The following is a 22114-nucleotide window of genomic DNA, read 5'->3' as shown; positions in this document are numbered from 1 at the left end:
TAAACGTTTGCTGCACTCCCTCGAAACCTCGAACCTCAGCTAAGGACACTAAAACTGCACATAATATTCCAGGTGTGGCCTCACCAAGGCCTTATATAATTGCAGCAACGCATCCCTGCTCCTGTACTTGAATCCTCTCACAATTAAGGCCAACATACCATTCACCTTCTTTACCGCCTGCTGCACCTGCGTGCTTACCTTCAGTGACCGGTGTCCGAGGACACCCAGGTCATGTTGCACATTCCCTTCTCCTAATTTATGGCCATTCAGATAATAGTCTGCCTTCCTATTTTTGCTACCATAGTGGATAATCCCACATTCATCCAAATACATCCAGTATTTCTAGAGCCACTTCCTTAAGTACTCTGAAGGTGAATAAATCACCCTGACCGGATGGACTAGACCCCAGGGTCCTAAAAGAGAAAGCTGAGGAGATTGTGGAGGCATTGGTGGTGATCTTTCAGGAATCACTGGAGACAGGAAGGGTCCCAGAGGACTGGAAAGTGGCTAATATAACACCGTTGCTTCAGAAGGGAGGGAGGCAGAAGACGGGAAATTATAGGCCAATAGCTTGACTTCAGTCATTGGTAAGATTTTAGAGTCTGTTATTAAAGATGAGATCGCGGAGTATTTGGAAGTGCATGGTAAAATAGGGCTGAGTCAGCACGGCTTCGTCAAGGGGAGGTCATGTCTGACAAATCTGTCAGAGTTCTTTGAGGAGGTAACAAGGAAGTTAGACAAAGGAGAACCAGTGGATGTGATTTATTTAGATTTCCAGAAGGCATTTGACAAGGTGCCGCAAAGGAGACTGTTAAATAAGTTAAAAGCCCATGGAGTTAAGGGTAAGATCCTGGCATGGATAGAGGATTGGCTGACTGGCAGAAGGCAGAGAGTGGGGATAAAGGGATCTTTTTCAGGATGGCAGCCGGTGACTAGTGGTGTGCCTCAGGGGTCGGTGCTGGGACCACAACTTTTCACAATATACATTAATGATCTAGAAGAAGGAACTGAAGGCACTGATGCTAAGTTTGCAGATGATACAAAGATCTGTCGAGGGACAGGTAGTATTGAGGAAGCAAGGGGGTTGCAGAAGGATTTGGACAAGCTCGGAGAGTGGGCAAAGAAATGGCAGATGGAATACAATGTGGAAAAGTGTGAGTTTATGCACTTTGGAAGGAGGAATATAGGCATAGACTATTTTCTAAATGGGAAATTCTTCAGAAAGCAGAAGCACAAAGGGACTTGGGAGTCCTTGTTCACGACTCTCTTGAGGTTAATGTGCAGGTTCAGTCGGCAGTTAAGAAGGCAAATGCAATGTTAACATTCATGTCAAGAGCGCTAGAATACAAGACCAGGGTTGTACTTCTGAGGCTGTATAAGGCTCTGGTCAGACCCCATTTGGAGTATTGTGAGCAGTTTTGGGCCCTGTATCTAAGGAAAGATATGCTGACCTTGGAAAGGGTCCAGAGGAGGTTCACAAGAATGATCCCTGGAATGAAGAACTTCTCGTATGAGGAACAGTTGAGGACTCTGGGTCTGTACTCATTGGAGTTTAGAAAGATGAGGAGGGATCTTATTGAAACTTACAGGATACTCCGAGTCCTGGATAGAGTGGACGTGGAAAGGATGTTTCCACTTCTGGGAGAAACTAGAACCAGAGGACATCATCTTAGACTAAAGGGACGATCCTTTAAAACAGAGATGAGGAGGAATTTCTTCAGCCAGAGGCTGGTGAATCTGTGGAATTCTTTCCCGCAGAAGGCTGTGGAGGCCAATTCACTGAGTATCTTTAAGGCAGAGATAGACAGGTTCTTGATTAATAAGGGGATCAGGGGTTATGGAGAGAAGGCAGGAGAATGGGGATGTGAAAATATCAGCCATGATTGAATGGGGGAGCAGACTCGATGGGCCGAGTGGCCTAATTCTGCTCTTATGTCTTATGGTCTTATGGTCATATGGGATGTCGATCATGAGGCCCTGGGGATTTATCAGCCTTCAGTCCCATTAATTTCCCAACATCATTTCTCTACTGATCTCCTTCAGTTCCTCTCTCTCACTGAACCCTGCGTTCCCCAACATTTTTGGGATCTGATTTGTGTCCTCATTTGTGAAGACAGAACCAAAGTATGTGTTCAGTTGCTCAGCCCTTTCTTTGTCCCTTTGTCCCCTGTTTCTGACTAATCTTGTCTTCACCATTCTTTCTCTTCACATACCTAGAGAAACTTTTACAGTCAGTTTTTATGTTCACTGAAGCTTACCCTTGTACTCTATTTGCCCTTTCTTAATCAGTCCCTTGGTCCATCTTTGTAAATTCTAAACTGCTCCCAAACCTCAGACATATTGGGCTTGATTCTCCGTTGCCTGACGCCGATATCATAATCAGCGATCGGGCGGAGAATCCCTTCGGCGCCCAAATCAGGGGCGGCTGCGGTTTGACAACAGTTTTTGAGTCTCCGCCCCCTCCAGAATAGCATCATAGCGTTGCACGCCACACGCCGTTGGAAAGGCGTTGGCCCGTCATCGGAAGCCCCTTCCCTGATGCCCCGCTCCCGATGGGCCGAGTTCTCGACCGCGCAGAACACTTCTGCTATATTATTTCGGCGACCCCGCATGGCAGCTGCAATCTGTGCCCAGCGCCGCCACAGTCCATGAGGGGTGGAGCCGTGCTGCTGGTCAGGGGGAAGCTTCGGCAAGGGCTGGAGGAACTGGTGAGGGGTGTTCCGGGAGTGGCGAGGGGGTTACTGGGGGTCATTATCTGGCAGGCCAGGTGCGTGCGTGACCAGCGCCATGTAGCACAGCGTGGCCACCGCCGTAAGCATGGGCGACCACGGACCCGGCCATTCTCCAGCCATTTTTGGCGTGGGAACCAGGAGATTTACCCGGTATGGCTGCTGGCCCCCCAATGGTCCGGGAATCGCTGCCACTGTTCCTCCGTTTCTCCCAGCGTAAAACGCCACTGTACCCACGCCACTGTACCCACGCCACTGTACCCACGCCACTGTACCCACGCCACTGTACCCACGCCACTGTACCCACGCCACTGTACCCACGCCACTGTACCCACGCCACTGTACCCACGCCACTGTACCCACGCCACTGTACCCACGCCACTGTACCCACGCCACTGTACCCACGCCACTGTACCCACGCCACTGTACCCACGCCACTGTACCCACGCCACTGTACCCACGCCACTGTACCCACGCCACTGTACCCACGCCACTGTACCCACGCCACTGTACCCACGCCACTGTACCCACGCCACTGTACCCACGCCACTGTACCCACGCCACTGTACCCACGCCACTGTACCCACGCCACTGTACCCACGCCACTGTACCCACGCCACTGTACCCACGCCAGCGTCAGCACTTAGTCTGGAAATCGGAGAATCCAACCCGATGTGTTTCTTGGCCAATTTGTCTGCTTCTTCCTTGCATCGAATACCGCCACTAATTTCTTTCCCGTTTTAATTTTGTGCCAGGCAGGAATAAACAATTGTTGCAGTTCCTCCAAGGGCTCTGTGAATGCATCCCATTGCTGTCCACTGTCAACTCTTTCAATAACATTCTCCAATCGATCATAGCCAGAGTGGATGGATTGTTGGTCAGCAATGGGGTGATAGGCAATGGGGCGATAGGCAATGGGGCGATAGGCAATGGGGCGATAGGCAATGGGGTGATAGGCAATGGGGTGATAGGCAATGGGGTGATAGGCAATGGGGTGATAGGCAATGGGGCGATAGGCAATGGGATGATAGGCAATGGGGCGATAGGCAAATGGGACGATAGGCAATGGGGCGATAGGCAATGGGGCGATAGGCAATGGGGCGATAGGCAAATGGGACGATAGGCAATGGGGTGATAGGCAATGGAGCGATAGGCAATGGGGTGATAGGCAATGGGGTGATAGGTTATCGGGGGCAGGCAGAATGCAGATTTGAGGTTACTGCTCCTTGTTTGTGAGTTTGTAACATAACCTTCTCTTTACTTTCACAGGAAAACATTGAGGGAATCATTGAAGATTATACTCAAAGAAATGAAATGGAATCTGAGATAAAATGCAAAGAACTGTTGAAGGAACTATTTGGGAAAATTGATAATAAAATAAAGAGTAGCAGCTATGGAAAGGCCGGAGGATACGTTGAGTATTTGGCTGATCGAAAAGATGCTGAGAATAGTTATAATTCGAAGCCACAAAAAGGAGTCAAGGTAATTTTTTAAAAGACTATTCGATTTATATAATTAAAATGACTATCAAGAACAATATTATGCTGTTTATATCTGTAAGGACTTTCAGATTGGTCAGTTTAAATAATGCAGCTGTGTTGGTGGTTTAATCGGTGGTAATGTGATGTCCGGCACATCAGGAAATCTGTGGACACGTTTATTCCTCAATGTCATTTTCACCTGGGACAGAGCTGAGTGGCAATGTAACGGAAATGTTTCTCTGTGTGGTAGCGAGCGGGATCTCCCACGAGCTTCTGGACGGCCAACCCGGCGATGACATCACTGGTATCAAACGTTAATTGGGCCACTTAACGAGGCCCCACGTGCTTCATGCCGCAAATGATTAACCCGCCAGCTGATCCACTGGAACCGAGCCCACCAGATCCCCGCTAACAGGGGGAAGCAGCATTTATACCGATCGCACAGAGCAAACCCCACACAGCACGCAGCCCTGCCACCGCGCAGACCAGCTTCACGATTCGGAGATGTCGACCTGGCCAGAATGCTGTCTGTGGTGGCGACCAGACGGGATGCCCTGTTAGCCCAAGGGGGTCAGAGGGTCAGCCACAAGGCAGCCAGTGCCACCTGGGAGGAAGAGGCAGCGGCCCTCAGCCCCGGGAAGTGTCACAAGGAGAACCAGCACCCAGTGCTGCAAGAAGATCAAAGAACAAAGGAAAGTACAGCACAGGAACAGGCCCTTCGGCCCTCCAAGCCTGTGTCGACCATGCTGCCGTCTAAACTAGAATCTTCTACACTTCCTGGGTCCATATTCCTCTATTCCCATCCTATTCATGTATTTGTCCAGATGCCCCTTAAATGTCACTATCGTCCCTGCTTCCACCAGCTCCTCTGGCAGCGAGTTCCAGGCTCCCATCATCCTCTGTAAAAAAACTTGCCTCGTACATCTCCTCTAAACCTTGCCCCTCGCACCTTAAACCTATTGCCCCCAGTAATTGACCCCTCTACCCTGGGAAAAAGCCTTTGACTATCCACTCTGTCTATGCCCCTCGTATTTTTGTAGACATCTATCAGGTTGCCCCTCAACCTCCGTCGTTCCAGTGAGAACAAACCAAGTTTATTCAACCTCTCCTCATAGCTAATGCCCTCCATACCAGGCAACATCCTGGTAAATCTCTTCTGCACCCTCTCTAAATCCTCCACATCCTTCTGGTAGTGTGGCGGCCAGAATTGAACACTGTACTCCAAGTGTGGCCTAACTAAGGTCCTATACGGCTGCAACATGACTTGCCAATTTTATACTCAATGCCCCGGCCAATGAAACAAGCACGCCATACGGCTTCTTGACTACCTTCCCCACCTGTGTTGCCCCTTTCAGTGATCTGTGGACCTTAACATCTAGACTTCTCTGACTGTCAATACTCTTGAGGATTCTACCATTCACTGTATCTTCTCTACCTGTATTAGGCCTTCCAAAATGCATTACCTCACATTTATCCGGATTAAACTCCATCTGCCATCTCTCTGTCCAAGTCTCCAAATGATCTAAATCCTGCTGTATCCTCCGACAGTCCTCATCGCTATCCGCAATTCCACCAAACTTTGTGTCGTCCGCAAACTTACTCATCAGACCAGTTACATTTTCCTCCAAATCATTTATGTATACTATGAACAGCAAAGGTCCCAGCACTGATCCCTGCGGAATACCACTAGTCACAGCCCTCCAATTAGAAAAGCACCCTTCCATTGCTACTCTCTGCCTTCTATGACCGAGCCAGTTCTGTATCCATCTTGCCAGCTCACCTCTGATCCTGTGTGACTTCACCTTTTGTACCATTCTGCCATGAGGGACCTTGTCAAAGGCCTTACTGAAGTCCATGTAGACAACATCCACTGCCCGACCTGCATCAATCACCTTTGTGACTTTCTTGAAAAACTCTATCAAGTTACTGAGACACAACCTTCCTTGCACAAAACCTTGCTGCTTCTTGCTGAAACATTCACTTGCTTCCAAATGGGAGTAGATCCTGTCTCGAAGAATTCTCCTCCCAGTAATTTCCCGACCACTGACATAAGGCTCACCGCCCTGTAGTTCCCTGGATTATCTTTGCTACCCTTCTTAAACAAAGGAACACCATTGGCTATTCTCCAGTCCTCCAGGACATCACCTGAAGACAGTGAGGATCCAAAGATTTCTGTCAAGGCCTCAGCAATTTCCTCTCTAGCCTCCTTCAGTATTCTGGCGTAGATCCCATCTGGCCCTGGGGACTTATCCACCGTAACATTTTTCAAGACGCCCAACACCTCATCTTTTTGGATCTCAATGTGACCTGCACACTATTTACACACCCTCCTCCAGACTCAACATCCACCAGTTCCTTCTCTTTGGTGAATACTGATGCAAAGTGTTCGTTTAGTACCTCGCCCATTTCCTCTGGCCCCACACATAGATTCCCTGCCCTATTCTTCAGTGGGCCAACCCTTTTCCTGGCTACCCTCTTGCTTTTTATGTAAGTCTAAAAAGCCTTGGGATTTTCCTTAACCCTATTTGTCAATGACTTTTCGTGACCCCTTTTAGCCCTCCTGACTCCTTGCTTAAATTCCTTCCTACTTTCCTTATGTTCCACACAGGCTTTGTCTGTTCCCAGCCATTTAGCCCTGACAAATGCCTCCTTTTTCTTTTTGACGAGTTCTACAATACCTCTCGTGATCCAAGGTTCCTGAAATTTGCCATATTTATCCTTCTTCCTCACAGGAACATGCCGGTCCTGAATTCCTTTCAACTAACATTTGAAAGCCTCCCACATGTCAGATATTGATTTACCCTCAAACACCCCCTCCCCCCCCCCCCCCAATCTAGGTTCTTCAGTTCCTGCCTAATATTGTTATAATTAGCCTTCCCCAATTTAGCACATTCACCCGAGGACCACTCTTATCCTTGTCCACCAGCACTTTAAAACTTACTGAATTGTGGTCACTGTTCCCAAAAGGCTCCCCTACTGAAACATCTACCACCTGGCTGGGCTCATTCTCCAATACCAGGTCCAGTACCGCCCTTCCCTAGTTGTACCATCTACATATTGTTTTAAGAAGCCCTCCTGGATACTCCTTACAAACTCTGCCCCGTCCAAGCCCCGAGCACTAAGTGAGTCCCAGTCAATATTGGGGAAGTTGAAGTCTCCCATCACAACAATAGAACATAGAACAGTACAGCACAGAACAGGCCCTTCGGCCCTCGATGTTGTGCCGAACAATGATCACCCTACTTTAAACCCACGTAACCCGTATACCCGTAACCCAACAATCCCCCCATTAACCTTACACTACGGGCAATTTAGTATGGCCAATCCACCTAACCCGCACATCTTTGGACTGTGGGAGGAAACCGGAGCACCCGGAGGAAACCCACGCACACACAGGGAGGACGTGCAGACTCCGCACAGACAGTGACCCAGCCGGGAATCGAACCTGGGACCCTGGAGCTGTGAAGCATTGATGCTAACCACCATGCTACCGTGAGGCCCCAATGCTGTTGCTTTTACTCATTTCCAAAATCTGTCTACCTATCTGCTCCTCTATCTCCCGCTGGCTGTTGGGTGGCCTTCAGTAAACCCCCAACATTGTGACTGCATCCTTCTTATTCCTGATCTCTACCCATATAGCCTCGCTGCCCTCTGAGGTGTCCTCCCGCAATACAGCTGTGATATTCTCCCCAACCAGTAGTGCAACTCCGCAACCCCTTTTACATCCCCCCTCTATCCCACCTGAAACATCTAAATCCTGGAATGTTTAGCTGCCAATCCTGTCCTTCCCTCAACCAGGTCTCTGTAATGGCAACAACATCATAGTTCCAAGTACTAATCCAAGCTCTAAGTTCATCTGCCTTACCTGTCATAATTCTTGCATTAAAACATATGCACTTCAGGCCACCAGACCCGTTGCTTTCAGCAACATCTCCCTGTCTGCTCTTCCTCAGAGCCATATTGGTCCTATTCCCAAGTTCTGGCTAAATGTTTTCACCTTCTGACCTATTTCTCCGGTACCCACTCCCCTGACGTAATAGTTTAAATCAATGAACTCCAACCGTCTGCATGGGTGAGTTGTCACCAGCCACCTGACACCGGACCCGCTTGCCAACCCTCCCACCCCAACGATCATGCTTCTGGCACTGCCCGTGCCCAGCATCATACCGTGCCTCAGCCCACCCGTGTACAGTAGTGGTACCCACCCCTGTCCCCTGCGATGGATAATGTGTGGCTCACAATGCCCCCTCTGTGTCCCCGTGGGAGACGTTGGCCCACGACAGATGGGAGAGGGCCCAGGCCAGCAGTGTGGTGCCGGATATCAGAGGCTTCACCATCTCTGAGGATCGGGCCTTGGAGGTCGCAAGGATGGCCAAGGACAGATCGATGACTGACGTGAAGATTGGCCGATGTCACAGAGCTATAGAGGGCTATAGAGAAATACAGCACAGAACAGGCCCTTCGGCCCACGATGTTGCGCCGAACTTTTGTCCTAGGTTAATCATAGAATTTTGGACAATTTTTCATGGCCAATCCACCCAACCTGCACATCTTTGGACTGTGGGAGGAAACCGGAGTACCCGGAGGAAACCCACGCAGTCACGGGGAGGATGTGCAGACTCCACACAGACAGTGACCCAAGTCGAAATCGAACTTGGGACCCTGGAGCTGTGAAGCAATTGTGTATCCACAATGCTACCGTGCTGCCCTTAAGAAGTTAACCTACACTCCATTATTCTACCCTAATCCAAGTACCTATCCAATAGCCGCTTGAAGGTCCCTAAGTTTTCCGACTCAACTACTACCACAGGCAGTGCATTCCATGCCCCCACTACTCTCTGGGTAAAGAACCTACCTCTGACATCCCCTCTATATCTTCTACCATTCATCTTAAATTTATGTCCCCTTGTAATGGTGTGTTCCACCCGGGGAAAAAGTCTCTGGCTGTCTACTCTATCTATTCCCCTGATCATCTTATAAACCTCTTTCAAGTCGCCCCTCATCCTTCTCCGTTCTAATGAGAAAAGGCCTAGCACCCTCAACCTTACCTCGTATGACCTCCTCTCCATTCCAGGCAACATCCTGGTAAATCTCCTTTGCACCCTTTCCAAAACTTCCACATCCTTCCTAAAATGAGGTGACCAGAACTGCACACAGTACTCCAAATGTGGCCTGACCAAGGTTTTGTACAGCTGCATCATCACCTCACGGCTCTTAAATTCAATCCCTCTGCTAATGAACGCGAGCACACCATAGGCCTTCTTCACAGCTCTATCCACTTGAGTGGCAACTTTCAAAGAACTATGAACATAGACCCCAAGATCTCTCTGCTCCTCCACATTGCCAAGAACCCTACCATTAACCCTGTATTCCGCATTCAGATTTGTCCTTCCAAAATGGACAACCTCACACTTGTCAGGGTTAAACTCCATCTGCCACTTCTCAGCCCAGCTCTGCATTCTATCTATGTCTCTTTGAAGCCGACAACAGCCCTCCTCACTATCCACAACTCCACCAATCTTCGTATCATCTGCAAATTTACTGACCCACCCTTCAACTCCCTCATCCAAGTCGTTAATGAAAATCACAAACAGCAGAGGACCCAGAACTGATCCCTGCGGTACGCCACTGATAACTGGGCTCCAGGCTGAATATTTGCCATCCACCACCACTCTCTGTCTTCTATCGGTTAGCCAGTTTGTTATCCAACTGGCCAAATTTCCCACTATCCCATGCCTCCTTACTTTCTGCATAAGCCTACCATGGGGAACCTTATCAAATGCCTTACTAAAATCCATGTACACTACATCCACTGCTTTACCTTCATCCACATGCTTGGTCACCTCCTCAAAGAATTCAATAAGACTTGTAAGGCAAGACCTACCCCTCACAAATCCGTGCTGACTATCCCTAATCAAGCAATGCCTTTCCAGATGCTCAGAAATCCTATCCCTCAGTACCCTTTCCATTACTTTGCCTACCACCGAAGTAAGACTAACTGGCCTGTAATTCCCAGGGTTATCCCTATTCCCTTTTTTGAACAGGGGCACGACATTCGCCACTCTCCAATCCTCTGGTACCACCACTGTTGACAGCGAGGATGAAAAGATCATTGCCAACGGCTCTGCAATTTCATTTCTTGCTTCCCATAGAATCCTTGGATATATCCCGTCAGGCCCGGGGGACTTGTCTATCCTCAAGTTTTTCAAAACGCGCAACACATCTTCCTTCCTGACAAGTATCTCCTCAAGCTTATCAGTCTGCTTCACGCTGTCCTCTCCAACAATATGGCCCCTCTCGTTTGTAAATACTGAAGAAAAATACTTGTTCAAGACCTCTCCTATCTCTTCAGACTCAATACACAATCTCCCGTTACTGTCCTTAATCGGACCTACCCTCGCTCTAGTCATTCTCATATTTCTCACATATGTGTAAAAGGCCTTGGGGTTTTCCTTGATCCTACCCGCCAAAGATTTTTCATGTCCTCTCTTAGCTCTCCTAATCCCTTTCTTCAGTTCCCTCCTGGCTATCTTGTATCCCTCCAGCGCCCTGTCTGAACCTTGTTTCTTCAGCCTTACATAAGTCTCCTTCTTCCTCTTAACAAGACATTCAACCTCTCTTGTCAACCATGGTTCCCTCACTCGACCATCTTTTCCCTGCCTGACAGGGACATACATATCAAAGACACGCAGTACCTGTTCCTTGAACAAGTTCCACATTTCGCTTGTGTCCTTCCCTGACAGCCTATGTTCCCAATTTCTGCACTTCAATTCTTGTCTGACAGCATTGTATTTACCCTTCCCCCAATTATAAACCTTGCCCTGTTGCTCGCACCTATCCCTCTCCATTACTAAAGTGAAAGTCACAGAATTGTGGTCACTACCTCCAAAATGCTCCCCCACTAACAAATCTATCACCTGCCCTGGTTCATTACCAAGTACTAAACCCAATATGGCCTCCCCTCTGGTCGGACAATCTACATACTGTGTTAGAAAAGCTTCCTGGACACACTGCACAAAGCTGAGGATCCACCGGCCCCCACCCGGCTGACCTGTCACACGTGAGTTGTTAATAATGATAATCCTTCCCTCCCACTGACCACATGTCCATTCCCCCGCAGGAGCTCCATCCGCGGGTGTCAGCCCATCCGCGGTGGACCCACACCCACCTCCCAAGACAACACCTCAGAGGAGAGCTCCAAGGATGCTACCATAATCACATCCCGGCTGTCACCCCCATTCTCCAGCAGCGCAGCGACGCACACCTCAGTGGGTGAAAATCGCAAACAGGTTTCTGGGGCACAATCTTGTGAGCACCACACAGTTGCTGATGCACATATGGTGGAGGAGGCAGGAACGCCTAAGGGGGAACAGCAGTCGGAGATCTACTGGAACCCAGGACCCAGCTGAATCCCAGTCAGATGCTGCGTCTCTGGACCAGGTTTACCCGGAGCTGCTGCACTCGATATGGTGCGACTGTGAGATTCATTGGGGGATATCAGTAATTCTCCAGCAGGTCCATAGCCGGTTGGAGGAGACCCTAAGGCTACGGGCCCAGGAGGTGGCAGTGTCAATGTGTGACACTGAGGCCAACAGGGCTAGGATGGAGGCCGCAGTGGAGGTACTGGAGCACGTTGTCAGCAGCATGAGTGGCGGTGTCCAAGGCGCTATTCACTCGGTCACGGCCATTGCTGAGCGCAACGACGTTTCCCAGTCTCAGTGGACAGTTTGGAAGTGTTGCGGAGCATGTCCCAGTTTCAGGTGGGCATTGCTGAGGCACCCAGAGCATGTCCCAGTTGCTGGGGGATGTGTCCCTGTCTCTGATGGACCTTGACATGATGCTGCAGAGCATATCCTGGTCACTCTGGAGCATCGCTGAACGCATCAACAACACGGTGCAAATGGTGGGGAGCCGCCAGGGCTGGCAGAGCCAGATGACACAGGGGCATCTTGAGCTCAATCCAGCTCCCCTCTGTCCCAAGGTGACCCCCAGGGCCCTACGGGCACCAACTGGGAAAAGGGGACAATGGATGCCAACCTGGAGCCTCCATATGGTGTTGGGGCAGTGCGCACCACCTCCCAAAACCCCCCGCCCACCCTCAACAACAGCATATCTCAGAGTTAGCTTCCAAACAGGGTGGCACGGCAAGACATGTGCCGCTGGCAGATGGGCTGGGGCATTCCAGCCTTAGAGGACACCCGTCAGGGGCAACAGCCACAGGGCGTGGAAAGCAGCATGCTGCCACACCTAGACGTAGAGACAGAGCACGGAAGGCGAAGCACATTGGGGATCACTGAGGGCACTGGGGAGGAGGGGTGGGGATGGGGGCAGCACCATCAGGGGAGAGGGGCAGTTGAGGTCACAATTGTACGACATTGAAACACGTTGCACGGCACGGTGGTACAGTGGTTAGCACTGTTGTTTCACAGCGCCAGGGTCCCAGGTTCGATTCTCGCTTGCATACCTGGCTGTGCGGAGTCTGCACGTTCTCCCCGTGTCGGCGTGGGTTTCCTCCGGGTGCTCCGGTTTCATCCCACAAGTTCCAAAAGATGTTCTGGTTAGGTGAATTGGGCATTCTGAATTCTCCCTCTGTTTACCGGAATGTGGCGACTAGGAGCTTTTCACAGTAACTTCATTCCAGTGATAATGGAAGCCTACTTGTGACAGTAAAGATTATTGAAAAAAATGTGAAGCCTCTGGCATGTTATTCCACAATGTGCCAGGTTGTGGAGACACAGCAGACCACCACAAAGCGGGTGACCCTCTGGCCATGTACTGCAGAGCACCACCAGAGCGGTTGAGGCATCAAAATTGATGCACTGCTCAATGACAACCCCGGTGGCCACATCGGCCTCATTATATTGGGTCTCCGCTTTGGTCTCCAGCCTCCTTATCGGCATCATTAGCCTGGTCCTCATCCCCCGCCTTATCCCTCAAAAGCCAAAGAGGGATATGGACCCCAGAAGTGTGGAAGATTTTAGTTTAGACGGGCAGCATTGGAGGGCCGAAGGGCCCGTTCCTGTGCTGTACTTTTCTTTGTTCTTTGTTTATCCGGTCACGCTGGGGATCTCCAACTGCCCCAGGATTGCTGTTGTGTCCACTCCCCGGGAAGTGTGCACACATTGCATGATCCAGAGGTGGTGGTCGTGCACTAGTGGGATGTTCAGAAGTTAAACCTCTTCCTGTTGATGTTGGGCATTCCCTGACGCGCCGGTATGCGCAAGGCGATATGTGTGCCAGGGCAATCCGCGAATCCTGCTGCCAGCGAATCCTGGTGGGCTTGGTCCAGGTCAAAGTTTATATATGATGTGGAGATGCCGGCGTTGGACTGGGGTGAGCACAGTAAGAAGTCTTACAACACCAGGTTAAAGTCCAACAGGTTTGTTTCAAACACGAGCTTTCGGAGATCGGCACTCGGAGCTCGGCACTCTACACCAGAGTGTAGCATTGCTGCAACAGCCTCAGTCCTCAACACTGACAACTGCCAATCTCCAGACGCAATTCTGCAATTCATCCGTTTCATTCTAGATCACAACGTCTTCACCTTCGACAACAAATTCTTCATCCAGATGCACGAAACAGCCATGGGGACCAAATTTGCACCTCAACATGCCAACATCTTCATGCACAAGTTTGAACAAGACTTCCTCACCATACAGGACCTGCAACTGATGTTATACACCAGATACATCGATGACATTTTTTCCTTTGGACCCACAGCGAAGAATCACTGAAATGACTACACGATGAGATCAATAAATTCCATCCCACCATCAGACTCACCATGGACTATTCTCCAAATTCTGTTGCATTCTTGGACACACTCATCTCCATCAAGGACGGTCACCTCAGCACTTCGCTTTACCGCAAGCCCACAGAGAACCTCACGATGCTCCACTTCTCCAGCTTTCACCCGAAACACATTAAAGATGCCATCCCCCATGGACAAGCCCTCCGTATACACAGGATCTGCTCAGACGAGGAGGAGTGTAACAGACACCTACTGATGCTGAAAGATGCTCTCGTACGAACGGGATATGGCGCTCGACTCATCGATCGACAGTTCCAACGCTCCACAGCAAAAAACCACACCGACCTCCTCAGAAGACAAACACGGGACACCACTGACAGAGTACCCTTCGTCGTCCAATACTTTCCTGGGGCGCAGAAACTACAACATCTTCTTCGCAGCCTTCAACACATCATCAATGAAGATGAACATCTTGCCAAGGTCATCCCCACACCCCCACTACTTGCCTTCAAGCAACCGTGCAACCTCAAACAAACCATTGATTACAGCAAATTACCCAGCCTTCAGAACAGCGACCACGACACCACACAACCCTGCCAGGGCAATCTCTGCAAGACATGCCAGATCATCGACTTGGATACCACAATTACACGTGGTAACACCACCCACCAGGTACGTGGCACATATTCGTGCGACTCGACCAATGTAGTCTACCTCATACGCTGCAGGAAAGGATGTCCCGAAGCGTGGTACATTGGCGAGACCATGCAGACACTGCGACAACGAATGAACGGGCATCGTGCGACAATCACCAGGCAGGAATGTTCCCTTCCAGTCGGGGAACACTTCAGCAGTCAAGGGCATTCAGCCTCTTGAGTTCTCCAAGGCGGTCTTCAGGACACGCGACAACGCAGAATTGCCGAGCAAAAACGTATAGCTAAGTTCTGCACGCATGAGTGCGGCCTCAACCGGGATCTTGGATTCATGTCGCATTACATCCACCCCCCAACATCTGGCCTGGACTTGCAAAATCCTACCAACTGTCCTGGCTTGAGACAATTCACACCTCTTTAACCTGTGATTATCCCTCTCCCTGGATCTGTAATGATTTGATTACCTGCAAATGCTCGCATTCCAAGCATTGTCTGGCATCTTTGACTTTGTCTATATAAATGTTTCTGGAACATACCTCGCCACTCACCTGAGGAAGAAGCTGCGCTCAGAAAGCTCGTGTTTGAAACAAACCTGTTGGACTTTAACCTGGTGCTGTAAGACTTCTTACAAAGTTTATATAGTCAGCTGTCCAGGCAACCAGAGCATCCGTGAGTTCACAGGTTCACTTGTGGGCAGCAGCTTGTGAAATGTCGCACTAATCTCCACTTGAATCCTGGAATGATGCTGATGCGTAAAGGTTCAAGGCTGCTGTCACGTTGACGGACACCGCGAGCGGGTAGCCTCCTCCTCCACGTGGTGCCAAATCCACGAGGGTATGCCACAGGTGTTGCAGCCTCCCCTTGTTCAGGTGGAGCCTCCTGCGGCACGCACTGTCCATCATCTTTTCAAAGGACCAACAACGCCTGTACCTTGGGCCGTCGCCGGCCTCCCCTTCTGGGTCCCCCCCTGGCCTGATGGAGGGCGAGGTCCTCAGGAGGAGGGACGGGACCCTGTACATGGGCTGCTGCCTCGAGTCCCTGTCGATGCTGCTGCCCGCTGCCTCCTCTGGCATCTGGCCTGCCTGCAGCACCACGAACGTAGCTTCTGCAGGATCCAAGATATCATCCATATCATGTAATATCGGTAAGGAATTGGAGAGTGTGAGAGACCGACATCCGCGATTGCTTTCAGCCCGGTACCCTCAGGTCCCCGTCCCCCCCCCCTAACATCCCCTGCCATCTCTCAGGGTGCCATCCAACCAGCCCTGCACACACATCCCCGACTGCATCAGGGGCCCTTAGGCACTGGCCTCCACCCACTGGTAACAATATCTGGACCAGATGCTGGTTCCCTCCACGCTGCACACGTATTCTACTTGGGCAGTCCCTCAGCATCGAGGATGATATGCTTCCACTCTGGGAATGTGGGTTCTGCAATGACCGAATAGTCCGATCCTGGAACCGCTGACCCTGCCACAGGTTTGGCAGGTGATGTTTGCTGAGGTGGGTGGGTGGGACTCTCTGGATTCTGGGCTCCGCATGCTCCACCCTACAACACTCGAGGTGACTGCCGCCATTGCGGATGCTTTTTTTCCAGCTTGTGCGTTCTAAGGCAGACAATTTGAATGTTTGAGGTGAGGGACGCAGTCAGTGTCCCTGCTGATTTCATCTGTGGGAAGTGCACCCAACTCCAGCTCCTCAAAAACCGTGTTAGGGACCTGGAGCTTGAGCTGGATGAACTTCGGATCATTCGGGAGGCAGAGGGGGGTCATAGATAGGAGCTTCAGGGAAGTAGTTACACCAAAGACTGGAGATAGATGGGTAACTGTAAGAGGGACTGGGAAGAAGCAGTCAGTGCAGGGACCCCCTGCGGTCGTTCCCCTGAGTAACAAGTATACCGTTTTGGATACTTGTGGGGGGGACGACTTACCAGGGGTAAGCCATGGGGTACGGGCCTCTGGCACGGAGTCTGTCCCTGTTGCTCAGAAGGGAAGGGGGGAAAGGAGTAGAACATTAGTAATTGGGGACTCAATAGTCAGGGGCACAGATAGGAGATTTTGTGGGAGCGAGAGAGACTCGCGTTTGGTATGTTGCCTCCCAGGTGCAAGGGTACGTGATGTCTCGGATCGTGTTTTCCGGGTCCTTAAGGGGGAGGGGGAGCAGCCCCAAGTCGTAGTCCACATTGGCAGTAACGACATAGGTAGGAAAGGGGACAAGGATGTCAGGCAGGCCTTTAGGGAGCTAGGATGGAAGCTCAGAGCGAGAACAAACAGAGTTGTTATCTCTGGGTTGTTGCCCGTGCCACGTGATAGTGAGATGAGGAATAGGGAGAGAGAGCAATTAAACACGTGGCTACAGGGATGGTGCAGGCGGGAGGGATTCAGATTTCTGGATAACTGGGGCTCTTTCTGGGGATGGTGGGACCTCTATAGACAGGATGGTCTACATCTGAACCTGAGGGGCACCAATATCCTGGGGGGGAGATTTGTTAGTACTCTTTGGGGGGGTTTAAACTAATTCAGCAGGGGCATGGGAACCTGGATTGTAGTTTTGGGGTACGGGAGATTGAGAGTATAGAGGTCAGGAGCACAGATTTGACTTCGCAGGAGGGAGCCAGTGTTCAGGTGTTTGAAGTGTGTCTACTTCAATGCCAGGAGTATACGAGTAAGGTAGGGGAACTGGCAGCATGGGTTGGTACCTGGGACTTCGATGTTGTGGCCATTTCTGAGACATGGCTAGAGCAGGGACAGGAATGGTTGTTGCAGGTTCCGGGGTTTAGGTGTTTTAGTAAGCTCAGAGAAGGGGGCAAAAGAGGGGGAGGTGTGGCGCTGCTAGTCAAGGACAGTATTACGGTGGCGGAAAGGATGCTAGATGGGGACTCTTCTTCCGAGGTAGTATGGGCTAATGTTAGAAACAGGAAAGGAAAGGTCACCCTGTTGGGAGTTTTCTATAGGCCACCTAATAGTTCTAGGGATGTAGAGGAAAGGATGGCGAAGATGATTCTGGAAAAGAGCAAAAGTAACAGGGTAGTTGTTATGGGAGACTTTAACTTACCAAATATTGACTGGAAAAGATATAGTTCGAGTACATTAGATGGGTCGTTCTTTGTACAATGTGTGCAGGAGGGTTTGCTGACACAATATGTTGACAGGCCAACAAGAGGCAAGGCCACATTGGATTTGGTTTTGGGTAATGAACCAGGCCAGGTGTTAGATCTGGAGGTAGGTGAGCACTTTGGAAACAGTGACCACAATTCGGTGACCTTTACGTTAGTGATGGAAAGGGATAAGTATACCCCGCAGGGCAAGAGTTATAGCTGGGGGAAGGGCAATTATGATGCCATTAGACATGACTTAGGATGTGTAGGTTGGAGAAGTAGGCTGCAAGGGTTGGGCACACTGGATATGTGGAGCTTGTTCAAGGAACAGCTATTGCATGTTCTTGATAAGTACGTACCAGTCAGGCAGGGAGGAAGGGGTCGAGCGAGGGAACCGTGGTTTACCAAAGAAGTGGAATCTCTTGTTAAGAGGAAGAAGGAGGCCTATGTGAAGATGAGGCGTGAAGTTTCAGTTGGGGCGCTTGATAGTTACAAGGAAGCAAGGAAGGATCTAAAGAGAGAGCTGAGACGAGCAAGGAGGGGACATGAGAAGTCTTTGGCAGGTAGGATCAAGGAAAACCCAAAAGCTTTCTATAGGTATGTCAGGAATAAAAGAATGACTAGGGTAAGAGTAGGGCCAGTCAAGGACAGTGGTGGGAAGTTGTGTGTGGAGGCTGAGGAGATAAGCGAGATACTAAATGAATACTTTTCGTCAGTATTCACTCAAGAAAAAGATAATATTGTGGAGGAGAATGCTGAGACCCAGGCTATTGGAATAGATGGCATTGAGGTGCGTAGGGAAGAAGTGTTGGCAATTCTGGACACGGTGAAAATAGAGAAGTCCCCGGGGCCTGATGGGATTTATCCTAGGATTCTCTGGGAAGCCAGGGAAGAGATTGCTGAGCCTTTGGCTTTGATTTTTAGGTCATCATTGGCTCCAGGAATAGTGCCAGAGGACTGGAGGATAGCAAATGTGGTCCCTTTGTTCAAGAAGGGGAGTAGAGATAACCCCGGTAACTATAGGCCGGTGAGCCTAACGTCTGTGGTGGGTAAAGTCTTGGAGAGGATTATAAAAGATACGATTTATAATCATCTAGATAGGAATAATATGATTAGGGATAGTCGGCATGGTTTTGTGAAGGGTAGGTCATGCCTCACAAACCTTATCGAGTTCTTTGAGAAGGTGACTGAACAGGTAGACGAGGGTAGAGCAGTTGATGTGGTGTATATGGATTTCAGTAAAGCGTTTGATAAGGTTCCCCACGGTCGGCTATTGCAGAAAATACGGAGGCTGAGGATTGAGGGTGATTTAGAGATGTGGATCAGAAATTGGCTAGTTGAAAGAAGACAGAGAGTGGAAGTTGATGGGAAATGTTCAGAATGGAGTTCAGTTACAAGTGGCGTACCACAAGGATCTCTTCTGGGGCCGTTGCTGTTTGTCATTTTTATAAATGACCTAGAGGAGGGCGCAGAAGGATGGGTGAGTAAATTTGTAGACGACACTAAAGTCGGTGGAGTTGTAGACAGTGCGGAAGGATGTAGCAGGTTACAGAGGGACATAGATAAGCTGCAGAGCTGGGCTGAGAGGTGGCAAATGGAGTTTAATGTGGAGAAGTGTGAGGTGATTCACTTTGGAAAGAATAACAGGAATGCGGAATATTTGGCTAATGGTAAAATTCTTGGTAGTGTGGATGAGCAGAGGGATCTCGGTGTCCATGTACATAGATCCCTGAAAGTTGCCAACCAGGTTGATAGGGTTGTGAAGAAGGCCTATGGTGTGTTGGCCTTTATTGGTAGAGGGATTGAGTTCCGGAGCCATGAGGTCATGTTGCAGTTGTACAAAACTCTAGTACGGCCGCATTTGGAGTATTGCGTACAGTTCTGGTCGCCTCATTATAGGAAGGACGTGGAAGCTTTGGAACGGGTGCAGAGGAGATTTACCAGGATGTTGCCTGGTATGGAGGGAAAATCTTATGAGGAAAGGCTGATGGACTTGAGGTTGTTTTCGTTAGAGAGAAGAAGGTTAAGAGGTGACTTAATAGAGGCATATAAAATGATCAGAGGGTTAGATAGGGTGGACAGCGAGAGCCTTCTCCCGCGGATGGAGGTGGCTAGCACGAGGGGACGTAGCCTTAAATTGAGGGGTAATAGATATAGGACAGAGGTCAGAGGTGGGTTTTTTACACAAAGAGTGGTGAGGCCGTGGAATGCCCTACCTGCAACAGTAGTGAACTCGCCAACATTGAGGGCATTTAAAAGTTTATTGGATAAGCATATGGATGATAAGGGCATAGTGTAGGTTAGATGGCCTTTCGTTTTTTTTCCATGTCGGTGCAACATCGAGGGCCGAAGGGCCTGTACTGCGCTGTATCGTTCTATGTTCTATGTTCTAATTCCTACTTGTCGATGGGGATGTTGCATTTATTTCGAGAGGCTTTCAGAGTGTCCTTGTAGCGTTTCCTCTGCCCTCCTAGTGATCACTTGCCATCGCGGAGCTTGGAGTGGAGCACTTGTTTCGGGCGTCTTGTGTTGGGCATGTGGGCAATGTGGCTCCACCCATCGCAGCTGGTCGAGGTTGAGCAGTACCTCGGTACTTGGGGATATTGGTCTGGGAGGGGACGCTCACGCTGGTACGCCTATCCTGCCAGTGGATTTGCAGGATTTTGCAGGGGCAGCGTTGGTGATATCTCTCCAGGGATTTGAAGTGTCTGCTGTACATTATCCATGTTTCTGATGTATACAGGAGGGCGGGGACTGAGGCTGCTCTGTAGACCATGAGCTTGGTGCTGGGTTTGAGGTCTCGGTTTTCAAACACCCTGCTCCTCAGGCGTCCGAAGATTGCACTGGCGCTTTGGAGTCAATGTTGGATTTCATTGTCAATGTCTACTCGCACCGAGAGGAGGTTCCCGAGGTAGAGGAATGATCTACATTGTCCATGGGCTCACTGTGAGGTTAGCTCCACTCCAGCAGAGAGGTTCTGGGTGATGGGATGGAGAGTTGCGTAAGGAAAATGAAGAAGAGCGTTAGTGCGATGACGCAGCCCTATTTGACCCCAGTTTGCACACGTACTGGGTCTGTGGTGGTTCCATTCATGAGGATCATGGCTTGCATGTCATCGAGGAGCAGGCGGAGGATGGTGACGAACCTCTGGGGGCAGCCGAATTTGAGGAGGATGTTCCACAAACCCTCACGGTTGACAGAGGTGAAGGCCTTTGCGAGATCGAAGAAGGCCATGTACAGAGGGTGATTATGCTCCCTGCACTTTTCTTGGATTTGTCGCACACTGAAGACCATGTCCATTGAACCTCTTGGTGGGCTGAAGCCACAATGAGACTCAGGGAGGAGCTCTTCAGCCACTGGGAGGAGGCGATTGTGGAGTATTCTCATGATAACCTTTCCCATGGCGGAGAGCAGGGAAATCATTCTGTAATATTTGCAGTCAGACCTGTCTCCTTTCTTAAAGATTGTTACAATTAGGGAATTTCTGAAATCACCCAGCATGCTCTCTTCCTTCCAGACAACGGTGATGAGGCTGTGGATTCTTGTCTGGAGTGAATCTCCGTGGAATTTCATTACTTTTGCAGGGATTCCATCTGTGCCAGAGGCCTTGTTGTTCTTCAGCTGTTGGATGGTCTTTCGACCTCATGGCGAGCTTGGGTTGCGCTGAGATGGTGGCGGGGAGCATGCTGTGGGATGTACATGGAGAGAAAGAATGGTGAAGACAAATGTAGGGCCCTTACAGACAGAAATGGGAATGAATTATAGGGGACAAAGAAATGGCTGAGCAATTAAATACATACTTTGATTCTGTCTTCATAAGTGAGGACACAAATAAGACAGCAGAAATTGTGGGGAACGCAGGGTTTAAAAACATAAGAACTAGGAGCAGGAGTCAGCCATATGGCCCCTCGAGCCGGCTCCGCCATTCAATGAGATCATGGCTTATCTTTTGTGGACTCAGTTCCACTTTGCCGCCCGAACACCGTAACCCTTAATCCCTTTATTCCTCAAAAAACTATCTATCTTTATCTTGGAAACACTTAATGAAGGAGCCTCAAGTGCTTCACTGGGCAAGGAATTCCATAGATTCACAGCCCTTTGGGTGAAAAAGTTCCTCCTAAATTCAGTCCTAAATCTACTTCCACTTATTTTGAGGCTACTCCCCCTAGTTCTGCTTTCACCCGCCAGTGGAAACAACCTGCCCGCATCTATCCTATCTTTTCCCTTCATCATTTTATATGTTTCTATAAGATCCCCCCTCATCCTTCTAAATTCCAACGAGTACAGTCCCAGTCTACTCAACCTCTCCTCGTAATCCAACCCCTTCAGCTCTGGGATTAACCTAGTGAATCTCCTCTGCACACCCTCTAGCGCCAGTATATCGTTTCTCAGGTAAAGAGATA

The 22114-nt window shown here is 49.8% G+C and overlaps 1 protein-coding gene across 1 annotated transcript in view; it reads left to right on the top strand.

Moving 5' to 3' along the window:
* LOC119976580 (guanylate-binding protein 1-like) overlaps window positions 1-22114 on the top strand; it is a 395381-nt gene that overhangs the window by 74393 nt on the left and 298874 nt on the right. The window contains exon 7 of the mRNA XM_038817184.1: window positions 3999-4211. Within this exon, the coding sequence (XP_038673112.1) occupies window positions 3999-4211 (213 nt within the window). The remainder of the gene's footprint in view (window positions 1-3998; window positions 4212-22114) is intronic.

The sequence above is a fragment of the Scyliorhinus canicula genome, chromosome 1 (genome assembly GCF_902713615.1).
Source record: "Scyliorhinus canicula chromosome 1, sScyCan1.1, whole genome shotgun sequence".
In the NCBI taxonomy this organism is placed as follows: domain Eukaryota; kingdom Metazoa; phylum Chordata; class Chondrichthyes; order Carcharhiniformes; family Scyliorhinidae; genus Scyliorhinus; species Scyliorhinus canicula.
The sequence above is the reverse complement of the archived record's forward strand: the minus strand, read 5'-3'. Positions and strand labels throughout refer to the sequence as shown.